Here is a 20,870-nt window from a genome sequence, read left to right as displayed (position 1 = left end):
GAGATTAGCAGTTTTCCCACAAGCCTGATGTCCTAAACTGAACCACAGCAAAACAGACTTGAGAATTGAATCAACATCCCTGGGTTTGAAGTCGGGGGTGTATTAGTTATGCTATTAGCCACTACACATTGACTGTATGTTTGTTTATTCCATGTGTAACTCTGTGTTGTTGTATGTGTCAATCTGCTGTGCTTTATCTTGGCCAGGTCGCAGTTGTAAATGAGAACTTGTTCTCAACTAGCCTACCTGCTTAAATAAAGGTGAAATTAAAAAAAAGAAAAAAAACATGAACTAACATTAACTCAGCACCAGGATAAAAAAAACATGATTTAATATGTACAGAGGGATCTGTTGGCAGCAAAAGTATTTTATTAACAAAAAGTAAACAAATGAGTTAGATTTGTTTGTTGTTGCAGTTTTATAGCTAATTTCCTGCAATTCTACTATTCTAACTCTCAACATTAAGTTGAGAAGCATCTTTCTTTTTCCCAACGCAGTTAAGCCAAAACCACGCCCCTTTATTCAGAGAGGTGTTCTACAACGCTTTGAGCGCTCTCCAAGTCCGGAAGTGAATATCACGTAAGCGTGAAATTTCAGTCACTGATCAATAACATTTGCCCTTGTATTTCAAGATTGAAAAATATAATAACATAATGTCATGGACAGAGATAGCCATTACCTTCCCTTAATGCTCAAAGACAGATTCAATGGCTGTAGCATAGCGTGTTCGACTGAATGATTAGCTAATAAATATTTGAGAAATTATGAATAATAAGCATATGCTTTTACCTGATAATAGACTACTAATGATAATATAACTTCAAATACGGAGCTAGTAACTTTAAGTAGCCTAGGTAAACTTAGCTGACCTTTAATTGAGGGAATTCAGCAGAGTTCTGAGACATTTTTACAACTCATTGAAACTCTGAAAATAAATACATGGGCAAATGTTACCAAACACGATAATAATAGGCTCTGCATTACGGTAGACAGCTAATTGTTAAATTACACTTTCCATCCTTACATGGAAGGCCACTATCTCTGCGCAGATCGCCTGTGAGTGAGACAATGCTAGCTAGCCAATGGGAGCGTGATTTAGGCTTAACTGCGTTGGGAAAAAGAAAGACGCAGTTGAGACACTGACTGAGTTCCAAAAAACATATCTAGTAACAACTATCTGTTCGTGTCATGTGCAAATTGACCCCTGACGAACGACTGACATTTGAAGATAAGTAAGGTGCAACTAAGGGCAACATCACTCACTGTCTTTTGATGATATGTCATGAGGTACAAAATGTTCCAGCTCCAGCCTTGTCACGTTTACCCAATAAAAAAACAAGTGTGAAACTGGTTATATTCAACATGTGATACACTGCAGGGACATTGGTTTGGTGGTCTGAAACTGACAGATATTGACGGCTTGTGGTGTGAATGAATGTGTGCATGCGTGCGAGCGAGTGTCCCTCCCTTCTAGCTCAGATAAGAGAGCAGGCTCCTGTCACTGCCTTTCCTGTTTGAAAAAAACACACCACTGGCATCCTGTCATGAGACTGCTGCTGTCTGAGGGACTGCCCACCATCACACCACACCGCCTGTGAGTGGCCATGAATCACTGATAACTACCTATTACTCTGAATCTACCTCAACCCTCTTTAGCATTTCATACCTGCCATGCAGGATAAAAAGAGAAGGAGAGAAATACTGTAGTCTAATATGGTTTGTAGATATTGTATACAGCAGTATCCTCTAAATCTAATACATTTGATACATGATGAATGTGTATAGGATACATATAGAGTATATCTGTTGATAGGACATCATTAATACTAAAGCCATAGCAAGGCTAGTGCTATTACGACTCATATGTTTAGAGCTGAGCTCCAGGAGGTTAGTGAGGGATATCAGGATGCTCCCTCCCTGGCTGGAGGACAGAGGGAGGAGAGGACAGCCAGCCCATCTATGCCGTGCCACTGCAGTGCTGCTGCTGCACTGGTTGCAAAGCTGGTTCCTGGAGAGACAGCCAGACTCAGCTAAATCTGCCCTGCCTGAACACTCTGTAATTCAACCTCCAACAACAACATGCCCGCCCCAAGACACACACACACAACCCTTATGGACCGTGTGTCTTTGCACATCATGCACTGAATGGTAACACAAAGGAAATGATTAGGCATTGGGCAATGGTTTTCAATCATCATTGTTCAGTGACATGTTGAACCAGAATCTTATTTTGGTTTCAACACTTTCTCATCTTGGGATTTAGTATGAGAGGATGGGGTGATCCATCCTAACCTTTTCTGCATGAGACATGTGACAAGATGTTATACACAGTTCACTAAGTATACTGTCAGTTATGTGCCTAAGATGGTATAGGGGTTAAGTACACATGATGACAACCCCTGTGAGTGCGTGTGTGCGTGAGTGCATGTGCCTGTCCATGTGTTATGTAACACCTCAAAGCTAGGCCAACCGCATACGCAAGCAGATCTCTGAGCAACACACAATGGGCAAGTGAAACCATTCACCAGATATTTCCTGACATCATTTAAAATAATCGCACATACATACACGTGCCACAACATCCTGCCTTTCAAAGTTGTTGTCAGAGCCTCTGGTATCATCTAGATCAGAGTTTCCCAAACTCGGTGTTGGAGGCCCCCCCTGGGTGTACGTATTGGTTTTTGCCCCAGCACTACACAGTGGATTCAAATAACTAACTCATCATCAAGCTTTGATCATTTGAATCAGCTATGTAGTGCTAGGGAAAAAACCAAAACGTGAACCCAGGGGGGGCCCCAGGACCGAGTTTGGGAAACCCTGATCTAGAACAGGGGTATTCAACTCTTACCCTACGAGGTCCGGAGCCTGCTGGTTTTCTGTTCTACCTGATAGTTAATTGCACACACCTGGTGTCCCAGGTCTAAATCAGTCCCTGATTACAGGTGAATGATGAAAAAATACAGTGGAACTAGCTTTGAGGTCCAGAGTTGAGTTTGACGGGTTTAGAACATCCATCTTAGAGCTAAATAAAGGTTAAATAAAAATAAAAATGCATCCAGCTTAGAGCCTAACTGTGCTGTTGTAGGCTACATGGAAGGCATGGCTGTTTGCCACAACAGTGCAAAAGTAACTATGTGTGTGTTTGTTGGACAACACTGAGCTTCCCATAAGCCATTACAGTACCAGATAACAACCAACCCAGCACCTGTTGCAACATGTCATCATGCAACTAAACGGCGAGGAAGAGTGAGTGTGTTTGGTGCAGCCATGCCTCGTTTATCACTGACAAACACCAGTGGTGCTGCATCCTTCATGGGCCAGTGAAGAATATTCATGCTAATGTCAGAAAGTACTGCCAACAACACAAGCACAAACAAGCAGTGGACCTCGCCTGAGAGGAGATACACAGAGGGGCCCAAACCACAGAAATGACTGGCACACAATTACATTTTAGAATGGAAAATATAATTTTGTTATAATATCTGTTCTATGGTGACACTGGAAGATAAGGACGCCTCCTTTACTGGTTAAATGTCAATAATTGATTACAGTGGATGATGGACTACTGTATCTGTAAGGTTGGCTAGATACCACCATAGTATCAGAATTTTGCCAAATAATACTTTAAAAAAAAAAAGTTATCAAAAAAATGTGTATAAATTGGTCATAAAACATGCATAGATTCCTAGATGGTATGTTCTCTCTGGCTGAGAGAATATTGCCCTGCACTGTATGAAGTGTTGATATTAGACAATAATACATGGATCTATGTATAAATGAGAACATTACTTAAATATAAGTGTTAAATTGGATTGAGGCAGGGTGGGTCAACATCCACTACAGCATTTCAATGCAGTCTGTTTTCCCTAAGTTTTTCTCCAGCATTGGAAAAACAAAGCCTGAAGTCTGTCTATGAGACTTTGTATTGGATGATTCCAGTAATACATATATGACCTCACAGGTTATAGTCCCATACAAGTTTGAAAACAGGGATTCTTAAGATGACATATGTTATATGACATATGTTACAATAAAATTGGGTACAATGAAATAATGTTAGCTAATAAAAAGCAATAAATTACATTTACAGGTAGCCTGCAATAAGATAAATAGTAGTGCCATTCTCCTGGGGCAAGAGGCCTATGTGCTATTGTTCATCCATCCTACCATTCTGTTCTGACAATAGATATTTTTTTATTTTAAAAAACGAATCGATATTGTAGCCTATTATACAGGATTACCTGTAAAATTCACGAATTATAGAAGAGTCAAAGTTAACAATATCTTCACTTGGCTAATTGCAGATGCGTTTAGAACAGAACAAACGCAAAAATAAAAACTGTCTCTTTAAATCGAGAACCTGCCGGGAAGCACCCCTATAATAAGGACAATACCAAAGACAAAGGTGTCTGGTACTTACCGCCACAGACATACAGAGCACTGAAATTGTCCAGAGCATTTTCCCAAAATCAACTAGGACAATTTAGAAAATGCCCATCTCCAGTTGTGAGAAAACGTTAGGCTACTTCTCATCGCACAAGGTGGGACATCATCCCTGCATCAGCAGGAAACATATTCTACAAATGTTGTACTGGCTAAGGCAATAATAACAATCTACTGCTGGTGTTCCTTCAACCGGCAGTTTTTATAGTCTGTGTCTCGAAGTGGACTGGCTTCAGATAGTATGGGATAAGAGCTTGGTTCTGAAAGAATGGTATAATTCCCATATCGATGATGGATAAGCAACTGAAATTCCGCCTCGTTTGGTCCAGGTTCCTGCGCGGTCTATGCAGCAAAGCAAGGCGATAACTGGAAGGGGCGGGTACTGGCGACAGACGTCACCAACGAAACTCGGCACTGGCGCGCCGCTCGCCCAAGCCAGAGATACTGTATATAATGACTAAATGGTCTTGTCTCCGCTTTGATGGGAGTGGTTGTCCCAAAGGCGGAAAGGTAGGTGGTCTGCTTATCGGTCTGTATATTGTGGACAAACAGGACTAAACCATCTCGCTTCGCCTCTTCTGCCCAAACGCAATTGACTCGGTTTCCCGGAAGAAATTGCATAGACGGGATTACAGTGGTAGACACTATACAGGTGAACATGTACGTAGGCTAGGCTTTATATGTCCCGTACGTTTCATTGAAAATACACAAGGGGGAAAAAATAACTACCAGGTTAAAACTGAGGTTACATTTTATGTTGATAGAGCTATACATAGATTAAAGATAATTCAATATCGAAATGTTGACGGATAGTCTATTTGTTTCGGGCACAGGTGAGGGGATTAAACATGTCCAGTGTGCTTTGGGAAACGAACCCACAACCCTGGCGTTGCAAACACCATGCTCGACCAACTGAGCCATACTTGCTAGTGTGTAATAGGGGATTTGTACATGTTTTTGCATGCCATTCAAACAGTGGTGTTGGACTCATATTGGCACAGTCATGTGGATACTGCACATTTTAGGAATGGACATTCTCTATTTAATCCCCAACATTGGCCACCATTTTTTTTACCATGAGACTGCCATATAAATGTTCTACTAAAAAGCAGAAGGAATGGTTCACTTCATGTGTGTCAGTAGAACAGAAATGGCTCAGGCCCAGCATCAGTGATGTAGGATATTGAGCTTTGCCCAGACAGTGACTCCAAATAGAGTCAATTGATAGATTAGCACAACACACCATCTGGCATGTATGTGGAGGTGCCACTCTGTTTTCTGCTGGGGGGGGGGATCAGTCTAAGTGGGTTATTGACTCAGCAGAGGGATAGAAAAGGCAGAGCTAGAGCCAGATACTGGCTAGTGATTTGCCTGCCTGCCTGGCCAACATTGCTGTGCACTCAAGCTGAGATGTGACTTTCAACATGGATAGCATTCCCTTCGCCTTAAGGGAATCTCTGTCGCTCTCAGATCAGAGTTACTATATTGCCTTAAATAAACCCATATTTAGGAAGGGGAGAAGTTCTGTGTTCAAATCAAATGTTTTAATCAAGTAGAAAATAATGTTATGGGGACTGCTAAGTGCTCAGTATTCGTTGAAATTAGAATTTTAGACGATAAATGGCTAAGCCAATGCCCCGTGCTCAACACATATGGAATCATGTAGTAACCAAAAAAGTGTTAAACAGGTCAAAATATATTTTATATTCGTCAAAGTAGCCACCCTTTGCCTTGATGACAGCTTTGCACACTCGTGGCATTCTCTCAACCAGCTTCATGTGGTAGTCACCTAGAATGCATTTCAATTAACAAGTGTGCCTTTTTAAAAGTTCATTTGTGGAATTTCTTTCCTTTCGTTTGAGCCAAACCGTTGTATTGTGACAAGGTAGGGGTGGTATACAGATGTTAGCCCTCTTTGGTAAAAGACCAAGTTCATATTATGGCAAGAACAGCTCAAGTAAGCAAAGAGAAATGACAGTCCATCATTACTTTAAGTCATGAAGTACAGTCAATGCCAAAAAAGTTCAAGAACTTTGAAAGTTTCTTCAAGTGCAGTCGCAAAAATCATCAAGCGCTATGATGAAACTGGCACTCATGAGGACCGCCACAGGAAAGGAAGACCCAGAGTTACCTCTGCTGCAGAGGATAAATTCATTAGAGTTAACTGCACCTCAGATTGCAGCCCAATAAATGCTTCACAGAGTTAAAGTAACAGACACATCTCAACATCAACTGTTTGGAGGAGACTGGGTGAATCAGGCCTTCATGGTCGAATTGCTGCAAAGAAACCACTACTAAAGGACACCAAAAAGAAGAAGAGACTTGCGTGGGCCAAGAAACACAAGCAATGGACATTAGACCGGTGGAAATCTGTTCTTTGGTCTGATGAGTCCAAATTTGAGATTTTTGGTTCCAACCGCTGTGTCTTTGTGAGACACAGAGTAGGTGACCGGATGATCTCCGCATGTGTAGTTCCCACCGTGAAGCATGGAGGAGGAGGTGTGAGGGTGTGGGGGTGCTTTGCTGGTGACACTGTCAGTGATTTATTTAGAATTCAAGGTAGACTTAACCAGCATGGCTACCACAGCATTTTGCAGCGATACACCATCCCATCTGGTTTGCGCTTAGTGGGACTATCATTTGTTTTTCAACAGGACAATGACACAAAACACACCTCCAGTTTGTGTAAGGGCTATTTGACCAAGAAGAGTGATGGAGTGCTGCATCAGATGACCTGTCCTCCACAATCACCCGACCCCAACCAATTGAGATGGTTTGGGATGAGTTGGACCGCAGAGTGATGGAAAAGCAGCCAACAAATGCTCAGCATGTGGGAACTCCTTTAGACTGTTGGAGAAGCTGGTTGAGAGAATGCCAAAAGTGTGCAAAGTTGTCATCAAGGCAAAGGGTGGCAACTTTGAAGAATCTGATTTGTTTAACACTTTTTTGGTTACTACATGATTCCATATGTGTTATTTCATAGTTGTGATGTCTTCACTATTCTTGTACAATGTAGAAAATAGTAAAAATAAAAATAAAACCTTGAATGAGTAGGTGTGTCCAAACTATTGACTGGCAATGTAGGTCTACTCCGCTTTCAGTTTATGTCTGTTTCTCCGTTAGTTTAATGTTCTCAAGACTATGCGGGGTGAGTAGAAACCAGTAACATCCGGTTTTCATGGATACAGTATCTTCAACCTAGCGTCCGTTTCCCTTGAAAACCGGATGTGGGGACTCCGCTCAGTTTCTATTACATCTGCTACATAGGTTAATGTTTCTCTGACCGTGTTCTTGAAGCCAACTGCTGCGATAGGAACACTAAGTTTGACCTCTGCTGGACATCTTGGTCTGTTACAATCTTCTGAAGTTTTTGACTTTAGCCTATTGTAACTGCTCAGTGCTCTATCACCTATAATCAAACTCTGTGTATTCAGTGTTTATTTAAGTATTGTAGGCTATTGTAATATTTTGGGTGAGATCTTTTTCCAATAAAATTAATATAGACATTAATTATACATTCTAAAGTCAAGGCAAGCGAGAGTAAGCTACACTGGAGTGACATGTTGTTCCATGGCCCTCTAAAACTAAAATGAATGATTTACTCTTTGTCAAAGTTAAAGGCACTCTAACTAGTTCAAAGGCGCTCTGCCTTAGAAGCCAGTCATATCTTATTGGCCATTTAGATAACTGTTTGTTATTTTGTAAGTCTACATCTATGTCAGAGTTCATTGACGTTCTCTAGTCCAGCCTATAAACCTACATTTTGGATCCAGTTTTATTCACCTTCTGAAATGTTGCACCTGAATACTGCCTGTACCCTGATGCTTTGCAACCCCCTGACAAGACTGTAGGGTTCACTATTTTACAATTAGATACCATCGTTTTCCAATAGGATTTCAGATCTCTAAAATATCCTTTATGGAACGCTGAATTACTTGTTGTAAATTGATTTTCAACACAAGGTGGCAGCACATTCCACTAAGTGTCAAGGTTCATACTGTAGCACAGAGAGGTAATGTAGGAAAGCCAGCAACCAGCAAATAAAAATCCATCGTGTTTTGACAGTTGATTAAGTTGCATTAATAATATTACATATATTGAAGTGATGTTACTGAGCCAGTGCTAATCTTCATTCTGTATTTTGCTCTAAAATAGATCTCTATGCCTCATTCTGAGCCGTCCCTGGTGTCCCTCCATGTTTAGCCTTTTTGTGGTTAGATTAATTTGCATAGAATTTGTGTTTACGCCGCTTCTTGATAGGATGTTGGAACTCTTGTCTAATCGATCCAATCAAGCAAATTTGTCTGCTGTACTTCATTTTTCAGTGCACTTTGCATGTAGTACAGAAAGGTCAAACCAGGATGTCTCTGCTAATAGGGGACAGGGGGAGACAGGTGGGAGTCACTGGGCCAATTCACCATCAGAATTTAGGACCAGGGATTTTTTCTGACCAGGAGAAACTTGGGGCCCTAGTCATAACCTGTGGTCAGAAAAAAAGCTTTAATCACAATGCAGTTTAAACTCTGTATGTTTCATCACTCCCTGTCAAATTAAAGGTTAAATAAATAAGTTCAAATATTTATTTATAAGAAAAATAACAATAAAAGTGGATATCTTTGTAGCCTATTTAATACAATGAAAGCATGGAATGACCCTTATAATAATGTTATTCTACCATGACCAACTGGAGAAATAAAAGTAGATTTATTTAATAATAAACATGAACATCAATCATGTTTCAGTCAATGTTGTTGTCTGTCTGATGATGCAAATGTCAAAACTAATGTTCACCAGGAAAGCAATGGTCACTGATGATGCTCAACACGGATTCAATTGGTGGATAGAAAAAAAATCTCCAGTCCATCACACTGTTCATGCTGTGTGCTAATGAACGAATGGCATTCCATTAGTTCCAATTTCCTCTCGCGGGACTCAGATTCCTAAATATCGCGAATTTTCCTGCTGTTTATATGTGTGGCAGTAGTTTCAGGCAAGTCCAAGAAAGGTGGAGACTTCCTTGCACAATAATCATTACAAACATAGGTTTGGTAAGCTGCTATTCAGCCAAAGGCGAATGGCTTAACTTGCATATCGGTAGTGAATTGGCAAAAACCACCGTGGCTTAGTAAATACACATAGCTAGCTAGCATTCAAGCTGCTAGCTACCGCAGCAACCGGATAGCAGATTCCAAACATCTGATAGCGACATTGAAGGACATTATGGGTGAGTATTTTCATTTATGTGGTTCTTGTTTATCGTGATGGCTATCCGATGTTCCCCGCTTCAAATAGCCTGTAGCCAGAAATAGGGATCCATCATCACCAACCGTGCCCGGATTTGGAGTGTGCTCCTTGTGGGATGGATCACTGTACTATCTTCGTTTAGCTAGTTAAATTAGCTATTTAACACCAAGCGACAATGTTAGCTTCCATGCTAACATAAGCTCTATTTTGCCGGCAAGTTTGCTCAATTATCTAGCTTTGCTAGCTAGCTTACAAGGCAATTCAATGGCCAGGTTTTTGCGTCAGAAGTAATGGTTACTGTATGCCTGTTTTTAGATAGTCAACTAGTTAGCAGTAGCACCAGTTAGTAAAAATGTGAATGTTTTTATCGGTCCAGTGGAAAAGCAAATAGCACGCCACCTCTCCACCCCATCTTTGCTACTTGTTTGCTAACTAAGCGTTATGGGGTGAAACCTAAATAAGATTAAGAAGCAAAATTTTCCTCCCACTGCTTGTTCTTTTTGTACAGCATTTCAAGCCAGGTTTGCCCTGGATTATGTTACTTGCAAATGTATGGTGTCAAACCCGCTTGACACAACTCATTGACAGTCCCAGTTTCACACCCAAAGTCTAAGCAACACAGAAAACCTTCTGATAAGTGTGCGCTTGGGGGAAGGCACCAAACACATCTTCCCCATAATCTTGACATATTGCAAAGTGTGAATCTCAAACTTGCATGTCATGAAGCCATTTTTAAAAGAGCTGTATTTGGATGTGTAACATTCAGTGTGAAGTTCTTCAACACTGCTATGTTGTGAAAGATCAACACTTATTTTTAAACAACACTAGTGGTGAACAAAGTACCCAATTGTCATACTTGAGTAAAAGTATAGATACCATAGTAAAAGTCACCCATTAAAATACTACTTGATTAAAAGTCTAAAACTATTTGGTTCTGAATATACTTAAGTATCAAAAGTAAATATAATTGCTAAAATATACTTAAGTATCAAAAGAGAAAATACAAATCATTTTAAATTCCTTCTATTAAGCAAAGCAGGCGGCACCATCTTCTTGTTTTTATGTCTGTATAGCCAGGGGCACACTCATTTACAAAAGATGCATTTGTGTTTAGTGAGTCTGCCAGATCAGAGGCAGTAGGGATGACCATGTGTTGTCTTGGTAAGTGTGTGAATTGGACCGTTTTCCTGTCCTGCTAAGCTTTCAAAATGTAACAAGTACTTTTGGGTGTCAGGTAAAATGTATGTAGTAAAAAGTACATTATTTTCTTTAGGAATGTAGTGAAGTAAAAGTAGTCAAAATTATAAATAGTAAAGTACAGACACCATAAAAAACGACTTAAGTAGTACCTCAAAGTATTTTTACTTACTTTACACCACTGCTGTACACACGGCATGCTGGTGTCTACGGTTTATCATTGGGGTTGCGTCCTTTCTTACCAAGGTTCAGTGTAACTAACTTGCTTTGTAGCAGTCGATATGTTTCAACGTGTCAGACTGCCTTACATTTATCGTCTGTGGCATGCTCTCCGTATTTCCATCTCATAGTTTGTATCAGGCTTCCCACTTTAACTTTAGACATTTATCTCTCTCTCTCACACACACACACACACACCAACCAAAAGTGTTTTCGATCAGTGGAAAAGTATGCAGATATGAGTTTCCTCTAGGCTCATATGTTGGCTAGCAGTCAGTCAGTGTTTGTGTACTAGACTCTAGAGGGGTCTGGGTACAGCTGTGTAGAATGCGGCTAGCAGGCAGCTTCCTGGCCGGCCGCTGTTTCAATGTGTAGCTTACATAACCCAGTGACAGTGTGATGCGTTACCTGAGAGGGGGAAACAGTCAAGGCCACGCTTGCGTGTAAGCTACACATTGAAACAGCGGCCGGCCAGGAAGTACTTGAGTGACGGAAACAATAATCTGGAGGTATTTGATATCCAGCTTTATCTGGCCCAGCCTTAAGAAAATGTCCTCCTTGAGTAACTTTACTCATACACCAGGGCAAGCCCCATGACAGTATACACTGTCTTTCTCAAAGTATTTGTATTTATTATGGATCCCCATTAGCTGCGTCAGTTACTTGATGTGGAATAGAGTTCCATGTAGTCATAGCTCTATGTAGTACTGTGTGCCTCCCATAGTCTGTTCTGGACTTGGGGACTGTGAAGAGCTCTCGTGGCATGTCTTGTGGGGTATGCATGGGTGTCCGAGCTGTGTGCCAGTACTTTAGACTAGAGGTCGACCGATTATGATTTTTCAACGCCGGTACCGATTATTGGAGGACCAAAAAAAGCCGCTACCAATTAATCGGCCGATTAAAAAAAATATTAAAAAAAACAAATTAATAAAATAAAAAAAATTATTAAAAAAATTAGAAAAAATAAAATGTATATATATACATACTGCTCAAAAAAATAAAGGGAACACTTAAACAACACATTGTAACTCCAAGTCAATCACACTTCTGTGAAATCAAACTGTCCACTTAAGAAGCAACACTGATTGACAATACATTTCACATGCTGTTGTGCAAATGGAATAGACAACAGGTGGAAATTATAGGCAATTAGCAAGACACCCCCAATAAAGGAGTGGTTCTGCAGGTGGGGACCACAGACCACTTCTCAGTTCCTATGCTTCCTGGCTGATGTTTTGGTCACTTTTGAATGCTGGCGGTGCTTTCACTCTAGTGGTAGCATGAGACGGAGTCTACAACCCACACAAGTGGCTCAGGTAGTGCAGCTCATCCAGGATGGCACATCAATGCGAGCTGTGGCAAGAAGGTTTGCTGTGTCTGTCAGCGTAGTGTCCAGAGCATGGAGGCGCTACCAGGAGACAGGCCAGTACATCAGGAGATGTGGAGGAGGCCGTAGGAGGGCAACAACCCAGCAGCAGGACCGCTACCTCTGCCTTTGTGCAAGGAGGAGCAGGAGGAGCACTGCCAGAGCCCTGCAAAATGACCTCCAGCAGGCCACAAATGTGCATGTGTCTGCTGAAACGGTCAGAAACAGACTCCATGAGGGTGGTATGAGGGCCCGACATCCACAGGTGGGGGTTGTGCTTACAGCCCAACGCCGTGCAGGACGTTTGGCATTTGCCAGAGAACACCAAGATTGGCAAATTCGCCACTGGCGCCCTGTGCTCTTCACAGATGAAAGCAGATTCACACTGAGCACATGTGACAGTCTGGAGACGCCGTGGAGAACGTTCTGCTGCCTGCAACATCCTCCAGCATGACCGGTTTGGCGGTGGGTCAGTCATGGTGTGGGGTGGCATTTATTTGGGGGGCCGCACAGCCCTCCATGTGCTCGCCAGAGGTAGCCTGACTGCCATTAGGTACCGAGATGAGATCCTCAGACCCCTTGTGAGACCATATGCTGGTGCGGTTGGCCCTGGGTTCCTCAAAATGCAAGACAATGCTAGACCTCATGTGGCTGGAGTGTGTCAGCAGTTCCTGCAAGAGGAAGGCACTGATGCTATGGACTGGCCCGTTCCCTAGATCTGAATCCAATTGAGCACATCTGGGACATCATGTCTCGCTCCATCCACCAATGCCACGTTGCACCACAGACTGTCCAGGAGTTGGCAGATGCTTTAGTCCAGGTCTGGGAGGAGATCCCTCAGGAGACCATCCGCCACCTCATCAAGAGCATGCCCAGGCGTTGTAGGGAGGCCATACAGGCACGTGGAGGCCACACACACTACTGAGCCTCATTTTGACTTGTTTTAAGGACATTACATCAAAGTTGGATCAGCCTGTAATGTGGTTTTCCACTTTAATTTTGAGTGTGACTCCAAATCCAGACCTCCATGGGTTGATAAATTGGATTTCCATTGATTTATTTTTGTGTGATTTTGTTGTCAGCACATTCAACTATGTAAAGAAATAAGTATTTAATAAGATTATTTCATTCATTCAGATCTAGGTTGTGTTATTTTAGTGTTCCCTTTATTTTTTTGAGCAGTACATCAGGAGATGTGGAGGAGGCCGTAGGAGGGCAACAACCCAGCAGCAGGACCGCTACCTCTGCCTTTGTGCAAGGAGGAGCAGGAGGAGCACTGCCAGAGCCCTGCAAAATGATTAATGACATGTAATGTAATAATGACAATTACAACAATACTGAATTAACACTTATTTTAACTTAATATAATACATCAATAAAATCAATTTAGCCTCAAATAAATAATGAAACATGTTCAATTTGGTTTAAATAATGCAAAAACAAAGTGTTGGAGAAGAAGGTAAAAGTGCAATATGTGCCATGTAAAAAAAGCTAACGTTTAAGTTCCTTGCTCAGAACATGAGAACATATGAAAGCTGGTGGTTCCTTTTAACATGAGTTTTCAATATTCCCAGGTAAGATGTTTTAGGTTGTAGTTATTATAGGAATTATATGACTATTTCTCTCTATACGATTTGTATTTCATTAACCTTTGACTATTGGATGTTCTTATAGGCACTTTAGTATTGCCAGTGTAACAGTATAGCTTCCGTCCCTCTCCTCGCTCCTACCTGGGATTGAACCAGGAACACATCGACAAAAGCCACCCTCGAAGCAGCGTTACCCATGTAGAGCAAGGGGAAACAACTACTCCAAGTCTCAGAGCGAGTGACGTTTGAAACGCTATTAGCGCGCACCCAGCTAACTAGCTAGCCATTTCACATCGGTTACACCAGCCTCATCTTGGGAGTTGACAGGCTTGAAGTCATAAACAGTGTAATGCATTGCGAAGGGCTGCTGGTAAACGCACGAAAGTGCTGTTTGAATGAACGCTTACGAGCCTGCTGCTGCCTACCATCGCTCAGTCAGACTGCTCTATCAAATCATAGACTTAATTATAACATATTAACACACAGAAATACGAGCCTTAGGTCATTAATATGGTCGAATCCGGAAACTAGCATCTCGAAAACAAAACATTTTTCCTGTCAGGGAAATACGGAACCGTTCCGTATTTTATCTAACGGGTGGCATCCCTAAGTCTAAATATTCCTGTTACATTGCACAGCCTTCAATGTTATGTCATAATTACGTAAAATTCAGGCAAATTAGTTCGCAACGAGCCAGGCGGCCCAAACTGTTGCATATACCCTGACTGCTTGCAATGAACGCAAAATGACACAATTTCACCTGGTTAATATTGCCTGCTAACCTGGATTTATTTTAGCTAAACATGCAGGTTTAAAAATATATACTTTTGTGTATTGATTTTAAGAAAGGCATTGATGTTTATGGTTGGGTACAGTCGTGCAACGATTGTGCTTTTTTCGCAAATGCGCTTTTTTAAAATCATCCCCTGTTTGGGGAAGTCGGCTGTTTTTGTTAGGAAGAAATAGTCTTCGCAGTTTGCAACGAGCCAAGCGGCCCAAACTGCTACATATACCCTGACTCTGTTTGCAAGAGAAGTGACACATTTTCCCTAGTTAATAGAAATTCATGTTAGCAGGCAATATTAACTAAATATGCAGGTTTAAAAATATATACTTGTGTATTGATTTTAAGAAAGGCATTGATGTTTATGGTTGGAGCAACGTGTACCTAAGCGCTTATATGCAACGCAGGACAGGCTAGATAAACTAGTAATATCATCAACCATGTGTAGTTAACTAGTGATTATGATTGATTGTTTTTTATAAGATAAGTTTAATGCTAGCTAGCAACTTACCTTGGCTTCTTACTGCATTCGCGTAACAGGCAGGCTCCTCGTGGAGTGCAATGTAAAGCAGGTGGTTAGAGCGTTGGACTAGTTAACCGTAAGGTTGCAAGATTGAATCCCTGAGCTGACAAGGTAAAAATCTGTCGTTCTGCCCCTGAACAAGGCAGTTAACCCACCGTTCCTAGGCCATCATTGAAAATAAGAATGTGTTCTTAACTTCTATGGCCTAGTTAAATAAAGATAAAAAATAATAAAAATCGGCATCCAAAAATACCGATTTCCGATTGTTATGAAAACTTGAAATCGGCCCTAATTAATCGGCCATTCTGATTAATCGGTCGACCTCTACTTTAGACAAACAGCTCAGTGCATTCAACATGTCAATACCTCTCCTAAATAAAAGTAGTGATGAAGTCAATCTCTCCTCCACTTTTAGCCAGGAGAGATTGACATGCATATTATTAATATTAGCTCTCTGTGTACATCCAAGGGCCAGCTGTGTTGCCCTGTTCTGAGCCAATTGTCATTTTCCTAAGTCCTTTTTTGTGGCACCTGACCACACGACTGAACAGTAGTCAAGGTACAACAAAACTAGGGCCTGTAGGACCTGCCTTGTTGATAGTGTTGTTAAGAAGGCAAAGCATCACTTTATTATAGACAGACTTCTCCCCATCTTAGGTAGTACTGCATCAATATGTTTGACCATGACAGTTTACAATCTAGAGTTACTCCAAGCAGTTTAGTCATCTCAACGTGCTCAATTTCCACATTATTTATTACAAGATTTAGTTGAGGTTTAGGGTTTAGTGAGTGTTTTGTTCCAAATACAATGCTTTTACTTTTAGAAATATTTAGGGCTAACTTATTCCTTGCCACCCACTCTGAACCTAACTGCAGATCTTTGTTGAGTGTTGCAGTCATTTCAGTCGCTGTAGTAGCTGACGTGTACCGTGTTGAGTCATCCGCCGACATAGACACTCTGGCTTTACTCAGTCAGTGGCATGTCATTAGTAAAAATTTTAAAAAGCAAGGGGGCCTAAACGGCTACCCTGGGGAATTCCTGATTCTAACTGGATTCTATTTGAGGCTTCCTTTAAAGAACACCCTCTGTTCTGTTAGACAAGTAACTCTTTATCCACATTATAGCAGGGGGTGTAAAGCCATAACACACACGTTTTTCCAGCAGCAGACTATGATCGATAATGTCAAAAGCTGCACTGAAGTCTAACAAGACAGCCCCTACATTCATTTTATCATACATTTCTCTCAGCTAATCATCAGTCATTGTGTAAGTGCTGTGCTTGTTGAGTGTCCTTTCCTATAAGGATGCTGAAATTCTGTTATCAATTTGTTTACTGTGAAATAGCACTGTATCTGGTCAAACACAATTTCTTCCAGAAGTTTACTAAGGGTTGGTAACAGGCTGATTGGTCAGCTATTTGAGCCAGTAAAGGGGGCTTTACTCTTCTTGGATAGCAGAATGACTTTAGCTTCCCTCCAGGCCTGAGGGTACACGCTCTCTAGTAGGCTTAAATTGAAGATGTGGCAAGTAGGAGTGGCAATATCGTCTGCTATTATCCTGAGTAATTTTCCATCCAGATTGTCAGATCCCGGTGGCTTGTCATAGACGACAATAATGTTTTCACCTCTTCCACACTGACTTTACGGAAATCAAAAGTACAATTTTTGTCTTTCATAATTTGTTCCGATATACTTGGATGTGTAGTGTCAGCGCTTTGTTGCTGGCATGTCATCCCTAAGTTTGCTTATCTTGCCAATGAAAAAGTCATTCAAATAGTTTGCAATATTAGTGGGCTTTGTGATGAATGAGCCATCTGATTCAATTAATGAAGGTGCCCCAAAGCTTTTACTATCATTCTTTATATAATTTATCTTTGTTTCATAGTGTAGTTTCTTTTTATTTAGTTTAGTCACATGATTTCTTAATTTGCAGTACGTTTGCCAATCAGTTGGGCTGCCAGACTTAATTGCCATACCTTTTGCCTCATCCCTCTCAAACATACAATTTTTCAATTCCTCATCAATCCAATAGGATTTAACAGTTTTTACAGTTATTTTCTTAATGAGTGCGTGCTTATTAGTAACTGGAATAAGTAGTTTCATATATGCATCAAGTGCAGCATCTGGTTGTTTCTCATTACACACCACAGACCAGCAAATATTCTTTGCATCAACATATGAATCACTACAAAACTTCTTGTATGACCTCTTATACACTATATTAGGCCCAGCCTTTGGAACTTTGGTTTTCCTAGATATGGCTACTATATTGTGATCCCTACATCCTATGGATTTGGATACTGTTTTAAAGCAAATGTCTGCAGCATGGGAATGTTAATGTTAAGTTAAAAAGGGAAAAGTGATAGGATGGAGACAGCGTAACAGGTCAGCAAGATTAGACATGGCAGATTTATGCAGAGTTTTTGGACACCCACACACACACCCCTTTCTGGGTTAAACAGGTTTGGTGCCAACATTTAGGAATGGCTAGATAGGACAGAGATCATTGTCTGGCTCAATATATTTAGACATAAACAACAATCCTATACACAAAAGCTTTATGATATGCTAGTGTACATGCTTAATTCACTACTTATAACTGGCAGCTGAGATTGACCTTATGACCCCCATGCTGTTGACTAGTTTTATCCCTAATGTGTTTACTATCAAATCAAAGTTTATTGGTCACACACACAGTTTAGCAGATGGTATAGTGGTTGCAGCAAAATGTGTATGTAACTGTCACTTGTCTTTGATTGAGCGCCAGTCTCAGCTGAGACAGCAACAGCTTTTATCTACATTTTCCATTACAATGATTTGATCCCCCTTGGTAAATGGTAGGCTACTACTTTGTGCTTCAAAAATGCCCCTCTGCTGAAATTGAAAGCAGAGTCTAATGCAGTCTTCTAGATCTATGCCCTATTCTGCTGTGTGGACCTTTGGCAGACAATTCATAAGAGAGGCTTCTAAATCAGGATTACTGGACAGCAGCTCAACATTGGGTTTGGCCCGGGGACAAAAACTCTTGTCATTAGCAATCAATTTAATTGTAAATTGCGTCTCATGGCACAAGCCTAGTCTACAGCCTCCAATGACCCAGCATGCCTGGCTGGCTGTGTCCTGGATGATATTTTTCCCAATATCCCCATTGTCTGATAAACATCTCTTTCTCAAGTAGCACTTTTACAAGCATTTTCACTGGCTAGTTCCCAAGGCATGTGCAGACAGACAAAAAGAGAGAACTGGAGGATATTGAGCAATGGTGGGGGGAACCAAAAAAGGGAAGGAGAGTTCATCTCCAAGTGCCCTCCATGCCTTGCCTAGCCTCACTTATGAAACTCTGCTGTGGAACGAATCTCTCTGGCTGGAAATACACTACATGACCAAAAGTATGTGGACATTTGCTCATTCCAAAATCATGGCCATTAATATGGTGTTGGTCCCCCCTTTGCTTCTATAACTGCCTCCACTCCTCTGGGATGCCTTTCCACTGGAGGTTGGAACATTGCTGCGGGGACTTGCTTCCATTCAGCCAAAAGACTATTAGTGAGGTCAGGCACTGATGTTAGCCGATTAGGCCTAGCTCGCAGTCAGCATTCAAATTCATCCCAAAGGTGTTCGATGTTTAAGATCAGGGCTCTGTGCAGTTGAGTTTTTCCACACTGATCTTGACAAACAATTTCTGTATGGACCTCGCTTTGTGCACGGTCGCATTGCCATGCTGAAACAGGAAAGGGCCTGACCCAAACTGTTGCCAAAAAGTTGGAAGCACAGAATTGTCTACAATGTCATTGTATGCTGTAGCATCAAGATTTCCCATCACTGGAACTAAGGTCCTTAGTTGATCCATGAAAAACAGCCCCACACCATTATTCTTCCTCCACCAAACTTTACAGTTGGCACTATGCATTGGGGCAGGTAGCGTTCTCCTGGCATCCGCCAAACCCAGATTTGTCCGTAGTACTCCCAGATGGGAAGCATGATTCATCACTCCAGAGAACACGTTTCCACTGCTCCAGAGTCCAACGGCAGCGAGCTTTACACCACTCCAGCCAATGCTTGGCAATGGGCATGGTGATCTTAGGTGTGTGTGCGGCTGCTCCGCCATTAAAACTAGTGATGCACCGATGTGACATTTTTGGCCGATACCGATATCCGATATTTTACTTGCCAAAAAAAACAACATTAACTGATATTTTAAATTTAGGGGCCTTTTAACTTCTATGGGCTACGTGGGACGCTAGCGTCCCTGCGGGACACAGCCAGTGAAATATCAGGGCGGCAAATTCAAAAACAACAAAATGTCATAATTCAACTTTCTCAAACATACAACTATTTTACACCATTTTAAAGATACACTTCTCCTTGATGTAACCACATTGTCCGATTTCAAAAAGGCTTTACAGCGAAAGCAAAACATTAGATTATGTTAGGAGAGTACATAGACAAAAATAATCACACAGCCATTTTCCAAGCAAGGACATGTGTCAATAAAACCCAAAACAAAGCTAAATGAAGCACTAACCTTTGACGATCTTCATCTGATGACACTCCTAGGACATTATGTTACACAATACATGTATGTTTTGTTCGATAAAGTTCAAATTTATATCCAAAAAACAGCATTTTACATTGGCGCGTGATGTTCAGAAAATGTATTCCCACCAAAACGTCCGGTGAATGTGCACATCAATTTACAAAAATACTCATCATAAACGTTGACAAAATAGATAATTATTTAAAGAATTATAGATGGACTTCTCCTGGATGCAACCGCTGTGTCAGATTTTAAAATAGCTTTACGGAGAAAGCACATTTTTCAATATTCTGAGTACATAGCTCAGCCATCATGGCGAGCTATTCAGGCACCCGCCAAGTTTGGGGCAACCTAAACTCAGAATTATTATTAGAAATATTCTCTTACCTTTGCTGATCTTCGTCAGAATGCACTCCCAGCACTGCTACTTCCACAATAAATGTTGTTTTTGTTCGAAATAATCCATATTTATGTACAAATACCTCCGTTTTGTTCGTGCGTACAGATCACTTATCCAAAGGCATAACGCGCGAGCGCGGAACCAGAGACGAAAAGTCAAAATGTTCCATTACCTTACTTAGAAGCATGTCAAACGCTGTTTAACCTCTATGGGCTAGCGTCCCACCTACTCAACAGCCAGTGTAATCCCGTGGCGCGTTATTCAAAAACCTAAAAAATGCAAAAACTTTTTCAAACATATGACTATTTTACACCATTTTAAAGACAAGACTCTCGTTAATCTAACCACACTGTCTGATTTCAAAAAGGCTTTGCAACGAAAGCTAAACATTAGATTGTCAGCAGAGTACCCAGCCAGAAATAATCAGACACCCATTTTTCAAGCTAGCATATAATGTCACATAAACCCAAACCACAGCTAAATGCAGCACTAACCTTTGATGATCTTCATCAGATGACAACCCTAGGACATTATGTTATACAATACATGCATGTTTTGTTCAATCAAG

General features: G+C 41.1%; 2 protein-coding genes across 5 annotated transcripts in view; one reads left to right on the top strand and one right to left on the bottom strand.

Moving 5' to 3' along the window:
• The window catches only part of LOC106607875 (tumor necrosis factor receptor superfamily member 21), a 36,526-nt gene extending 31,702 nt beyond the window's left edge, over positions 1-4,824 (bottom strand). Inside the window, exon 1 of the mRNA XM_014205335.2 lies at positions 4,421-4,824. Coding sequence (XP_014060810.1) covers positions 4,421-4,459 — 39 coding nt within the window. The 5' untranslated portion in view covers positions 4,460-4,824. The remainder of the gene's footprint in view (positions 1-4,420) is intronic.
• Positions 4,825-9,377: 4,553 nt separating this feature from the next.
• LOC106607874 (CD2-associated protein) overlaps positions 9,378-20,870 on the top strand; it is a 108,878-nt gene continuing 97,385 nt past the window's right edge. For 2 of the 4 annotated variants that reach the window (XM_014205330.2, XM_014205329.2), the window contains exon 1: positions 9,381-9,667. In XM_014205330.2, coding sequence (XP_014060805.1) covers positions 9,664-9,667 — 4 coding nt within the window. In that variant the 5' untranslated portion in view covers positions 9,381-9,663. Of the gene's footprint in view, positions 9,668-20,870 lie in introns of all 4 variants that reach the window. The other 2 variants (XM_014205331.2, XM_014205334.2) reach the window with 2 other exon arrangements.

Source organism: Salmo salar, chromosome ssa06 (genome assembly GCF_905237065.1).
Source record: "Salmo salar chromosome ssa06, Ssal_v3.1, whole genome shotgun sequence".
Classification (NCBI taxonomy): domain Eukaryota; kingdom Metazoa; phylum Chordata; class Actinopteri; order Salmoniformes; family Salmonidae; genus Salmo; species Salmo salar.
Note: the sequence above shows the minus strand (reverse complement) of the source record. Positions and strands in the feature narration are given on the sequence as shown.